General features: G+C 36.2%; 1 protein-coding gene across 4 annotated transcripts in view; it reads left to right on the top strand.

The window, feature by feature from the left end:
* Positions 1-12256, top strand: part of USP6NL (USP6 N-terminal like) — a 172390-nt gene that overhangs the window by 15299 nt on the left and 144835 nt on the right. For all 4 annotated transcript variants that reach the window (XM_055331117.1, XM_055331114.1, XM_055331115.1 and 1 more), the window contains exon 2: positions 4257-4343. In XM_055331117.1, coding sequence (XP_055187092.1) covers positions 4340-4343 — 4 coding nt within the window. In that variant the 5' untranslated portion in view covers positions 4257-4339. The remainder of the gene's footprint in view (positions 1-4256; positions 4344-12256) is intronic.

The following is a 12256-nucleotide window of genomic DNA, read 5'->3' as shown; positions in this document are numbered from 1 at the left end:
AAATTTAAGCATGCTGAAAGATAAAAATGGAGCCGTGGCTAAAATTTTTAAAGTCTTACACATCATCTTCACCTTCTTGGTGTAAGTATTTTACCTACACAGGAACACTTGAATGAAAAGGTGTATATATTTAGAGAGAATTATTTTACAGATGGACAGAAAAAGCCAAATGAATGTGAGAAATCATAGGGAATGGTGATGGTGAAGGGGTAGGAAGGGACTTTGATGTTCATTCAATGCTGAAAGTGTTTGTTTCACTTCTGGTTTTAATAGGGCCTGTGTTAGTTGTTTAATTGAGGGGATTTAAAAAACCTAAATAGTGAGTCCTAGCTATTTCTCAGGTAGCCACTTCTTTTTCCTGTATAGTCAAATATTTTAAAACTATGTGGTTGGTTTTGGTGTTTATTAATAACAAACACCTAGATTCTTTGTAATGAATTTGTTACTTTAGGATTTGCTTGCTCTTTTGGAGCTATAGGTACATTTGGTTCTTTTTTTATTTATATTTTTGTATTGTGGTAAAATATACATAAGATTTAACATTTTAACCTTTTTAAAGTATCCAGTTCAGTAGCAGTGAGTACATTGACTTTGATGTACAACAATTATCATCTGTCTCTAGAACTTTTCTCATCTTCCCAAACTGACACTGTCACCATTAAACACTGACTCTCCATTACTCCACCCTCAGCTTCTGGCGCTCACCATTCTACTTTCTGTTCCTGAATTTGACTTTTCTGGGTACGTCATATAAGTGGAATCATAGGATGTTTGTCTTATATATGACTGGCTTATTTCACCTAGCATAATTGTTCTCAAGATTCAATTTGATTTTCTTAAATTGTGATTTGTGATGAGAGTGAAAGGACGGAGATCCCATAGGCTTGTAGTGGGGATTGACATTCTTGTGTAATTCTTTCAGTAGGAGAAGTTAGTAAACAATGAAATAAGTTATTGTTAATTTAGTCTCCTGAAAGAATGTTATTAGAAACAATAGAATGTGATACTGTGTGTTGCGGTTTCTAATTCTGTTAAATTTGAGCTTTAAAATAATCAAAATTGGGACTGCTGAGCTAGTTCTAGAATAGATTATCTGATGTTATAAAAACCAGAAATCCTTTCAGATCCTTTGAGAGGTTTTAATTCTCTAAAAGTGTCAGAAATTATTTTTAGGCCGTGTAGTGCCTGCAATAAAGAAAAGGACTTGGGGGAGTTTGCTTGACTTTCAAGTAGACCCTGAATTCCCTGTCAGGATGGATTATCCTTTTTTTTTTTTTTTTTTTTTAATTTTTACTTATTTATGATAGTTACACACACACACACACACACACAGAGAGGCAGAGACATAGGCAGAGGGAGAAGCAGGCTCCATGCACCGGGAGCCCGATGTGGGATTCGATCCTGGGTCTCCAGGATCGCGCCCTGGGCCAAAGGCAGGCGCCAAACCGCTGCGCCACCCAGGGATCCCAGGATGGATTATCCTTAGGCTGGCTCACTATTCAAGTATATCAAAAGTTAGAGGAGTCACTTGAAAGAACCTGTATTAGGTTAGCACGAGTATAAATTCTCATGCTGAGGGTAATGTACAAAGCCCAGATTTTATGGAAATACTCCAGTATACTTTTTTTTTTTTTTAAAGTTTTTTTTATTTATTTATTTATGATAGTCAGAGAGAGAGAGAGAGGCAGAGACACAGGCAGAGGGAGAAGCAGGCTCCATGCACCGGGAGCCCGACGTGAGATTCGATCCGGGGTCTCCAGGATCGCGCCCTGGGCCAAAGGCAGGCGCCAAACCGCTGCGCCACCCAGGGATCCCTACTCCAGTATACTTTTTATGAGAAACTGGGAATTAAGACAAATTACTTTTTTCCCTCTTGGATAGTGTGAAAAACAAAGTTAGATAATTTATTTCCTCTTTTTTGTATGTCCAGTGGGAGGAGAGATCACTTAGAGAAGGAGAGAGAGAATGTGCAAATTTTAGGTGCTTCTGAACCACCTTGTTGCTTAAAGAGTTTATACTTTGAGAGTAGATAGGAAGATAAACATTTTAGAGCTGTGGTTAGGGTAAGGAATCTTGAACCAGTGACTTCAGTTATAAGTAATTTCAAAGTATGTTTCTGAGAGCTACTCCATGACATTTTACAGTAATTCCAATACATGCATTGTTGCATATTTCTAAAGTATTTTTTATCACTTTAGATGATAAGGTTAGAACTCCACTATTTATAGGTTTTATTATCCTGGCATTTTTGAGGTTACTATTTATAGTGCTAAGAAAATTCTTGATATCTTAGGAACTTCAGTCATTGGATACATATTTCTTCAGTATTTTATGACTATGGGTAGGAGGGGCATACTACTTAGTACAGAGTGCTTTGATGTTGCCATTTAGGAATTTTAAATTTAAGATAAAAATCTTAGATATAAACAGGAACAAAAAGTCTCTAGGCCAAAGAGACTGGACTCTACAAGAGTAAGTAAACTCCTGGATCATCTGTGAACTACTTTGTGTATCTGTGATGTGGGTTTGCCTTCCCATGTCCTTATCATTCAGCATGCTCCAGGGGTCAGCATCTTGACCTCATAGTTCCCTGGCAGGGAAGACAGGTCTGATAGACTCAGTGAAGCACCATCAAGAAAGTGTATTTATAGGGAGAAACTTTCATCGTGTATTCTAAAACTAACATGTAGATTATAGGTTGTTTTAGATTTCCCTACAACTTCTCATTTCCTTTGGGATAATTGGGTTATCGAGAAATGAAAATCATAGTATTTACTGCATAGATAAAGAAGAAAGCGTGTGGGATGTGGGTCAGGTGATTACGTGGCAGCACTATGATTATGTGCCATTGGTAATTACAGTCTATGAATCATGCTGTGCATACAGATTTTCATTTTGTAAATTTGTATTTTCATGTATATTACATGACATGAGTAACGTATATAGATGGGACAAGCATTATTTCTCCAAAAAATGTTACCCTAACTTTAATCTATTTCAGAATCAGAATTCCTTAGTATTATGCTGTTTTCTTAATTGATATAAAAAATAAAGTAATTGTCAGTTCTTATAATTGCAAAAAGTAGTTCTCCAGTTAGTGAAGAAAGCTGTATGTGAGGAAGCACAGTGTAAATTTTGTATCAAATCTTAAGTTACTTGTGGAATTTTATGTATTAGATTTGGGGAAGCACTGTGGATTCATGCATATGTTTAAATATAACATTAGTATTATCTTATGCCTTATTTTCTTGAATATATTAAGTAAGGAAGATTTAGTTCATATTTATACTAATACATGGTGATGCTTTGTATACTCAAGTGAAAAGGACCCAATAAAACATTTTTTTGTAGTACTTATAAAGTGTATTTTAAAAATGCTTACAAAAAATTCCCGGAAATGAAATGTGCCCCACATAATTGGGTAGATATAGTGGCTCTGTGTGGAAAGAGAATTTTTTTTCTATCTTGTCACTGTTTCCAATTTTTTTAAAAGATCATTTATTTATTTATTTATTTATTCATTCATTCATTCATTCATTCATTCATTCATTCATGAGAGACACACACACAGAGAGAGAGAGAGAGGCAGAGACACAGGCAGAGGGAGAAGCAGGCTCCATGCAGGGAGCCTGATGTGGGACTCGATCCCCGGTCTCTCCAGGATCACGCCCTGAGCTGAAGGCAGACTCTTTTTTTTTTTTTTTTTTTTTTTTTACATTTAAGTTGAAGGCAGACTCTTAACCACTGAGCCACCCAGGCATCCCTCCAGTTTTTTAGAACAATGAAACTGTATTTTATAATGAGGAAAATGTCCATTATTAGAGGAAGTTTATAGCAATAACATTGGTGATCTTTGATAGTGTATATGAATTATTTATATGTAATCAAAATAAATGTAGCATGTGTGATGTGCTATATCTACCTTAGATGGAGTGTTTCTTTTCTAGTACTTATTTGGGAAAGAGAGAGGGAATAAGATTTTAGTAAGTGAAGACCGAGGTCACCTGTTAATAAGTTTCTGTGTGATAATTACTTCATGCATATTATTTGCTTTTGAGATGACTTCTTATAGACAAGGGAAGATAAGAATGTTTTAAAGTTTGATTGGTAATTTTTTATATTTAGATTACACTAGAGCATTCTTCTGCAAATAGGAAATTGTGGAAACCAAATTATTTTCATTTCCTTTTAGAAAATTTTATTTAAAATGCTGACCTTTAGAAAAGATGATTTTTTTCTCTTTGTTTTCTGACCAGGACATGTATTCTTCTGAGAAGCCTTGGGAAGCAGATTTTGGTTTACTCTCTGATTGGGACAGCCTACAGAGACATTTCCAGTCATGAGTAAGTGTCTCCGTGTTTGTTTCGTTTCAGGGGCCTCAGTAGCATTTGCAGAGTACTTAGAGTTTGTTATTGGACAAACTGGAATTATGTCACTTCATCAGAGATTAGATAATCTGGTTCAGCCCAATTGTACACCTGTCTCTACTGAAACAAGGAGATATAGATACTTTCTGATGTTTGATTTATTCTGAGAAGTTAGATGTGCTGAGAAAAAATTTGTGTCATTAGTTTCTTGGCTGATTTAGTTATGTTCTTTTGTTACCCAGAATATTCTGTTGACTAGTCATTGGAAGGTGACTTGTTAGAAATATGAAGAGGGAAATAGACTCATAAATATAGAGGATAAACTAGTGGTTGCCAGAGGGGGGTGAGTGGGAGAAAAAAGAATTATGAAAAGGGGGCAGCCCTGGTGGCTCAGCGGTTTAGCGCTGCCTTCGGCCCAGGGCCTGATCCTGGAGACCTGGGATGGAGTCCCGTGTCGGGCTTCCTGCATGGAGCCTGCTTCTCCCTCTGCCTGTGTTTCTGCCTCTCTCTCTCTCTCTCTCTCTCTTTCTCTCTCTCTCTGTGTCTCTCATGAATAAATGAATAAAATCTTAAAAAAAAAAGAAAGAAATATGAAGAGGGAAAATTTAAATTGACCATAATTAGCAGGGGTTTAATTTTGTGAAGTTCAATCATTAGATAACATAGGTTAGTATTACATTTAAGCAAAAAAAAGAAAAAAAAGTCTCTTTGTTAATGTCTTTGGTGGAATGAGAACCAAGTCTATCTTGTAAGACTTACAAATTTGACATGGCATCATCTCAGTTGTAAGGGGATGGTGTGATTGTGTATATGAATTATTACTATATGTAATATTTTCTGCCATTCCAATCCACTTCTTCCTGTGAATAGGATAGCTAGATTTTACTATTTTGTACTAACTGTTCACTTTTAGAGAGTGAGGAAAGAATTAAGATTTTTAACCTGTGATCATATGACAGTTTTGATGTACTTTTTAAAAAGTACAGAGTTTTTGATTAGGGGAACTTTGGAATAGAGTGAGCGTTTCCTACTGAAATATAATGTTAGAGAGTTTAAAACTTTTCACATGTAATTCATAATGATTATCTTAATATGGGTAGTTATTCTTATCGACTGAAATAATAAGGCAGTTGATAAATGAAAACAAAGCTGTTGTTGATGTGAAGTCTCTGAGTGCTTTTCACTAAGGATGATATTGTAAGAAGCGTGCTTTGATTTTCAAGACTTCTCAGTGGGTTACTTTTTCAGTGGTGTATTTGGAATAAACCAGGATAGTTGCTAGCCGAGTTCAAATACTGATTAAAGAAGAAGCGGCTTTTGATATTTCAGATTCATTCTTATGAAATTTTGTGAGAATGTTTGTCTAAAAGTGCCGACTCTAGTAAAGATGGTAATAGGAGTTTATGAAAACCAAAAAATGCCAGGCATTTTAACTTAAAAACGCTTATTACATTTTGGAAAACTTACATTTTGTTTTACTTTGTAATCTTAGTGTTCTCTTAGCAAAACGGTTAGAGAGTTCTTTAAGGACAGGTACCCTGTGTCTTTCAGTTTTGAATCTTAGTGTGTAACAGTGTCCTGTGTACTGCTGCCCTGAAAAATCTAGAGCCCTGTGTGGTCAAAGGCAGAGGCGTGGGATAGCTTGTTAGGCGACTAATAATAAATCACCTGAACCACATACAGCTTGTGATTTGTGAATTATAATGGCTGTATTGCACTTGTAAGATTTTTAGTTTTTTTTTTTTATATCCACTAGTTTTTTTCTTGTTTCTGCTTGTTTTTAAAAATTTTTAAAAATTATTCTTTTATCTCTTTGTGGATCTTTTATGTGCTTATTTTAAAGTCTTTTTCAGGTCACTTGATTAGCATTTTAATTTTGTCTTAGTGAATTTAAATTGTGGTAGTTGATATTGTTGGTGTTTACGCCGTGTTCTGCAGTTTTGCAGGCTCATTCTGATGAAAACTCTTTCTCTTTCTTTTACGTCTGTGTCTTTGTGATTTTCCCTGCTGGTCTGGTAGATGTGCCGTTGTCTCTGCCTGCCTTTGGAGTTCCCAGATCAGAATCGGGTCTTGTGCTAGTGGATCGGAGCACCAGCCCCATGGTGATGTTGGTGATATCACAGATTCTGTCACAGTCAGCTGGCCTTAGGTCAACAGCCTCCTCGGTGGTAGCTCCAGCACGGTTAGCAAAAGCCTTTTTCAGTCTAGTTTCCTAATCCAGGACGATGCCCCCCCCCCCCTCCGGTTCTAAGCAAGGAGCCTGGCTAATGACCCTGCATCACACACAACTCTTTGATGTGCAGTTACCCTGTGGGATTTAGTTCCTGCTGCCTTTTCCCATTTTGGGGCCCACAGCCCCCAGAACTGGTGGCTTTAGGTTGGCTCACACTTGGTGTTCCTGTGAGATTTCTGATTAAGCGGTATTTAACATGTTTGGGGATGTAGGTAGGTCATTTTAGTGATTTGTTTTTATATTTTATCTGTTATTTCTCTGTGTTTGTTAGGAAGACAAGGGAGCCACAAAGAATGAACATGCCTTCTTTGGAGGTTTATTACCATAAAGGCCAAACTACTTATTTCACAGTGAAGATTAAAAAAAAAAAAAAAAACAAAAAACTGACAGTTTCTGCTTAGTTCCCTAGTTCCTAGTGATCCTCTTTGTCATCCTTGTACCACTTTCCTTGCTGGGTGAGCTCTGTTGGCTTCTTCCCTGTAGCACTCTGCTTGCCTCACGTTAAAATCACATGGCTCTTCATTCTTTCCTTCAGGAAATCTTTAAGATCTTAGAGGGCAAAGATTTTTATTACTTGTGCTAAACACTTTTCCTGAGCTCTTAATAGGTGCTCAATAAATAATGCACGGATTTGGGTGTTCCTAAGTAACATCCTTTAGAATGTGGTAGCTAATCCACAGATTATTATTTTGAGGTGAAATTTAAGATGATCCTATGTGAAAGGAGATTAAGAGGGGTGTGTGTGTGTGTAGTATGGCATAGGAGTGTTCTGAGGAAGTGGAGCAGTGTGAGAAGGGCACTAAGGCACATGTATTTGAGCATTTGGGAACATAGAGATGGGGCGAGACAAAGCCATGGAGGTGCCGTTAGGTTCTAGGGTGTGATGGCCCAGGAGGTTTGCAGGTCATCCCATAGGGCTTAAGGAGCTGTTAAAGGATTTCTCTTTGCTGGGGCACATGGGTGGCTCAGTGGTTGAGCTTCTGCCTTTGGCTCAGATGATTGTGATCCTGGGGTACTGGGATCGGTCCGCATTGGGCTCCCTCCAGGGAGTCTTCTTCTCCCCCTGCCTATGTCTCTGCCTCTCTCTGTGTCTCTCATGAATAAATAAATAAAATAAAAAAAAAAAACTTTAAAAGAAAAGGATTTCCGTTAGGGGACCAACTGAAGATTTCATTAATGAAAAAGTACTCTGACATATAGGCATTTTTGTTAAATATAAGTGAAAAAGACAGGTTATAGGCAGTATTTGCCGCCTTCTAGCTGTTTTCTTGGTTTTCAGCCCATTGTAGGCTTCCTTTGAAATAGACTGGGTTATGTTTCTTATTCTTGCCAACTTGATGGCTTTTCTCTATCGGTAGAGGTCATTTTTGAGTAGATCACTGCAGCCGTAGGTTAGGGAAGTGTTACAGTGTCTGTGTTATGATCCAGTTTCTAGGGGGTTGTAAGTTTTCAAAAAGATAGGAACTGAGTATACCAGAGTTTCTGTTTTTGAAAAAAATAGTGAAGAATCATGGTACAGGTTAAAAAATTGGAAGAGGGGCACCTGGTTGGCTCAATGGCTGAGCATCTGCCGTTAGCTCAGGGCATGATCCTGGATCATGGGTCTGGGGATTGAGCCCCACATTGGGCTCTCCGCAGGGAGCCTGCTTCTCCCTCTGCCTGTGTCTCTGTCTCTTTCTCTATGTCTCTCATGAATAAATAAAATCTTTAAGAAAAAAAAAGGGAAGATATGTCATTAAAGTCTAGATAGAATTTCCAAACCTAGATTGGGTGAGAATGATGGGTAACTAAAGTTTTTTTTTTTTTCCAGTATTTCTTTAGAAAATTAAAAGAAAGGTTGATACTTGTTATGTCTGGATGTGTTTATCTCTGAAGCATTTCTTAACCCTTCCAATGTCATGAGCCACGTCGGATGTGGTGGAAGTTATACAGCATTTGGGGTAAACTGAGGAGCTGTTTGGGGCTTGGAGGCAACTGGCTCTGACACCTTAGACCAGACTGCTACTTGTGCCCAACTGTCCTGAAAGTGGAGGGGGGTCTGTTTGTTTGCATGTTCTGGCACACCGATTGGGGTACCCCAGCCATAAAACTTAGAGAATTGGTAAAATGTTTTAGGATAATTTTCAGTTTTTATTCTAGATCTTTATTCTGTTCAATTTTGAGGCCTAGATATTTATCTTGTGGAAAATGTATTATATGATGCTGCTATGAGTTGTGTGTTTCATTGTGGATTGTTGATGTTATTACAATCCACAAAAAGCCTTTTGATTTTCAGCACTTAAATGGTTTTGTTTTTGCATATGATAAACATTTACCAAGATTTTTTTTTCAAAATTTTGTTTTATCAGATGGTGCAAAGATGAAATACATGTATGAAAGTTGTTATGTTTAAACTTTGGCTATAATTTGAAATGGTTCTTTTAGATCTTTAATGGAGATTGTCACAACAGGCGTAGTTCTTGTAAAAAGCATTGCTAAACGATTTCTAGATGATTTTTTTGGGGGGAATGTGTTAAACAAAAACAAACTAAAAAAATGACCAAACCCCCAAAATGATCGTTTAGGGTACTACTTAATTTTATTTTCCCATATTTTAACTTGAAAAAATAAAGCTTATATACTCTATTTTTAAATTTTATCTTATATTTTATTTCACTTTCTTCAGGAAACTTTTGCCCTGTAACTAATTATATGACATATTTTCTAAGAGAGGATTTCTGTGTTAATTTTCTTCTGATTTGACAATCCAGGAGTGAATCTCTTGCATTAGTATGCTTAATCCTGCCCTTTGTCCTAAATAAAGGAGTGAGTTTTTTGAGGTCACTTCTGGATATGAAACATTTCTCATTTAACTGAAGAAAGAGTAATGGCAGTGAATATTTTGGGATGTAGTATATTTATGGCTTTCTAATAGAGTAGGAGCAAATATCTTCATTCTGTGGAGCAGTAGACTAAAAGTTCATGCTGAAATGAAAACAATTTAATGTTTGGTAAAAGTTTTTTTTTTTAATATTTTATTTATTTATTCATGAAAGACACAGAGAGAGAGAGGGAGGGAGGCAGAGACACAGGCAGAGGGAGGAGCAGGCTCCATGCAGGGAGCCCGACATGGGACTCCATCCTGGGTCTCCAGGATTGCACCCTGGGCTGCAGGCAGCGCTAAACTGCTGTGCCACCGGGGCTGCCCCTGTTAAAACAGTTAATGTTATAAATGAGTAGATTACTAAGCCACTCAGTGGTGGCATAAGAATTCTTCTGAGTCTTATTAAATAGAAAAATCATGCAACAAATAATATAAGGCTTTCCCTAAGTTTTGGCTAAATTTCTTTCTAGGATAATTATGTAGATATATATCTTGTTTTATGGGATAGCTGTGTACCTTAGAAGTTGGGTAGAGGTTAAAGAAAAAACTTCCATTGAATTGTATTTTGAATACTGAGGAATCATGCATTTAATGGAATCTTGAAAGAAATCCCTTTGTAAAGTATAAGTATCTGTTTATTTAGGCTCATTTATGTTTGATAAGTTCGGATTTTGGAAGATAAAGTTTTAATAGTTAACTATTCTTAAAATGAATATACCCTTGAGCCTTGAACAACATGGGTTCTGACAGTGTGAATCCACTTATAATATGGAATTTTTTGATAAATACAATATAGTACTATATGATGACAGATGGTAGGTACCTTGTGGTGAGCATAACGTACTGTACAGAGTCACAGAGTTGTCTGATCTCTATTGTATACTTGAAACTAATGTAATATTGTGTCAACTATACTTAGAAAAAATGCAGTGTAGTACTCTAAATGTATTTTCCTCATGATTTCCAAAGTAACATTTTCATTTATCTATCTTACTTTATTGTAGAAATACAACATACAGTACAAATGGCAAGATATATGTTAATCAACTCTTTATCTATAAGGCTTCTACTCAAGAGTACACTATTAGTAAAGTTTTTAGGGAGTCAGAAGTGATAGGCAGATTTTCAACTATGTCAGGGTCTGGTGCCCTTAACTCCTGCCTTGTTCAAGGGTCAACCGTATAATCAGAATTTTAATTGGAAGAAGGAAGAATTTGGAAATGTCTGGAGACTTTTTGGTTGTCATAATTACTGGGGAGACCTACTGGCAGCGGGCAGGGGCCAGGTACAGTATACAATAGTCCCTGTTGAGAAACACTGTGGGTATAAGCTATCAGAACCATGGCAGCAGTACACTGTAGGTAAGGTAGGTGATGGGTGTTGAAGAATGCCAGCAAAAATTGCTTCTCAGATAATTTATTAGATCAATTTCTTAGTTTAAGGTGGTTTCTTAGTTTATTATATTAATACTGACCATTGGAAATGGAATATACTTTACTTTTAGCTTATTTGTCATCTTTTTGACCATTTGCTGCAGAAAAGTGAGTAATTCTTAGTTTGATGCTATGGGAAATTTAATATGAATTTAATGTAGTATTTCTTATGCATTATAGTCAATTATGGTATTCAAATATAAGTATAGAATTGAGTTTTTGTTAGGAGATGATTTTCGGTACTTTGTATCCTCTTGTTTTGATAGTTTTTCAAACTTGTAACAGGATAAGTTGTAAAAACAGAACCCAAATTCTTCGTATGCCTTTCCAATTTACCAGTTGTTTACATTTTGTCCATTTGATTTCTTTCTTGTTTTCCCTCTTTGTCACACATACACATATCTATATCTATGTATATCTAAACAAAATTGATTTGTAGGTAAAACATTTTCTGTGAAAATATAGTTTCCTTTTATTAAATCATTTAAATTTGTAGCATAAATGTCACTTACTGTACTATTACAATATAATCTTAGTAAGGCTTCTAAATTACTTTTCCTAGTTAAATCTTAAAATTTCAAACCATTTACCTACTGTCGTTACGCTATTACCATTTAAAAATGACAGTTTACATAGGTTTTGTAGGCATAACATTAACATTTTTATTTTAGACCCACAATATATTGCATTATGTAGATTGACTTGGTATATAAATGAACTTTAAAATTCTTTAATATAACAAACCAGGGTCTCTTTATAATAGTTTTAAGATACTCCCTTCTTAAGGGAAATTCTTTAAAATGACATTTTGACAGAGTAAGTTTTCCAGTGGCAGTCTTTAAAAGTCTCAGAGACCTGGGTTGGCTTTGCTATTAACTAGCCGTGTTAAAAACAAACAAAAAAAAAACAGAACAAAAAGCAAAACAAAAAAAACTAGCCATGTTATGTATGGCCAGTGACTTGACCTCTTTAATGCCACCCCCACTACCCATCACCCCTACTCATTTCCTTGTTTTAAATGTGGGGACCGGACTACATTGTCTGGAAACCTTCTAGCTCTAAAATTCATGATTATATATCACTGAGAAACTTTTCATTTCCAATTTTGCCTTATAGGAACACAGCTATTGAATGAAACGAGAAATGTCTCTATTAAGCTAAATTAAGAAAACTTACACGTGTAGTTTTCAGGGCTTTGGGGCCTATGTGTGTTGCTCCTCGTTGGAATTTGTGTCCTGGTTGCTTTCAGAGGTACCTTTGTTCCAAATGTAGGCACATGTTCTCTGTTCATTGTGCTTCTTCTCTAGGCAAGCAGTGATGGAGGGGAATGTATATTTCAAATTAATAGTCTTAAATAGTC

This window comes from Nyctereutes procyonoides, unplaced genomic scaffold (assembly GCF_905146905.1).
Source record: "Nyctereutes procyonoides isolate TBG_1078 unplaced genomic scaffold, NYPRO_anot_genome, whole genome shotgun sequence".
Lineage (NCBI taxonomy): Eukaryota > Metazoa > Chordata > Mammalia > Carnivora > Canidae > Nyctereutes > Nyctereutes procyonoides.
This window is presented reverse-complemented; position numbering and strand designations above follow the sequence as displayed.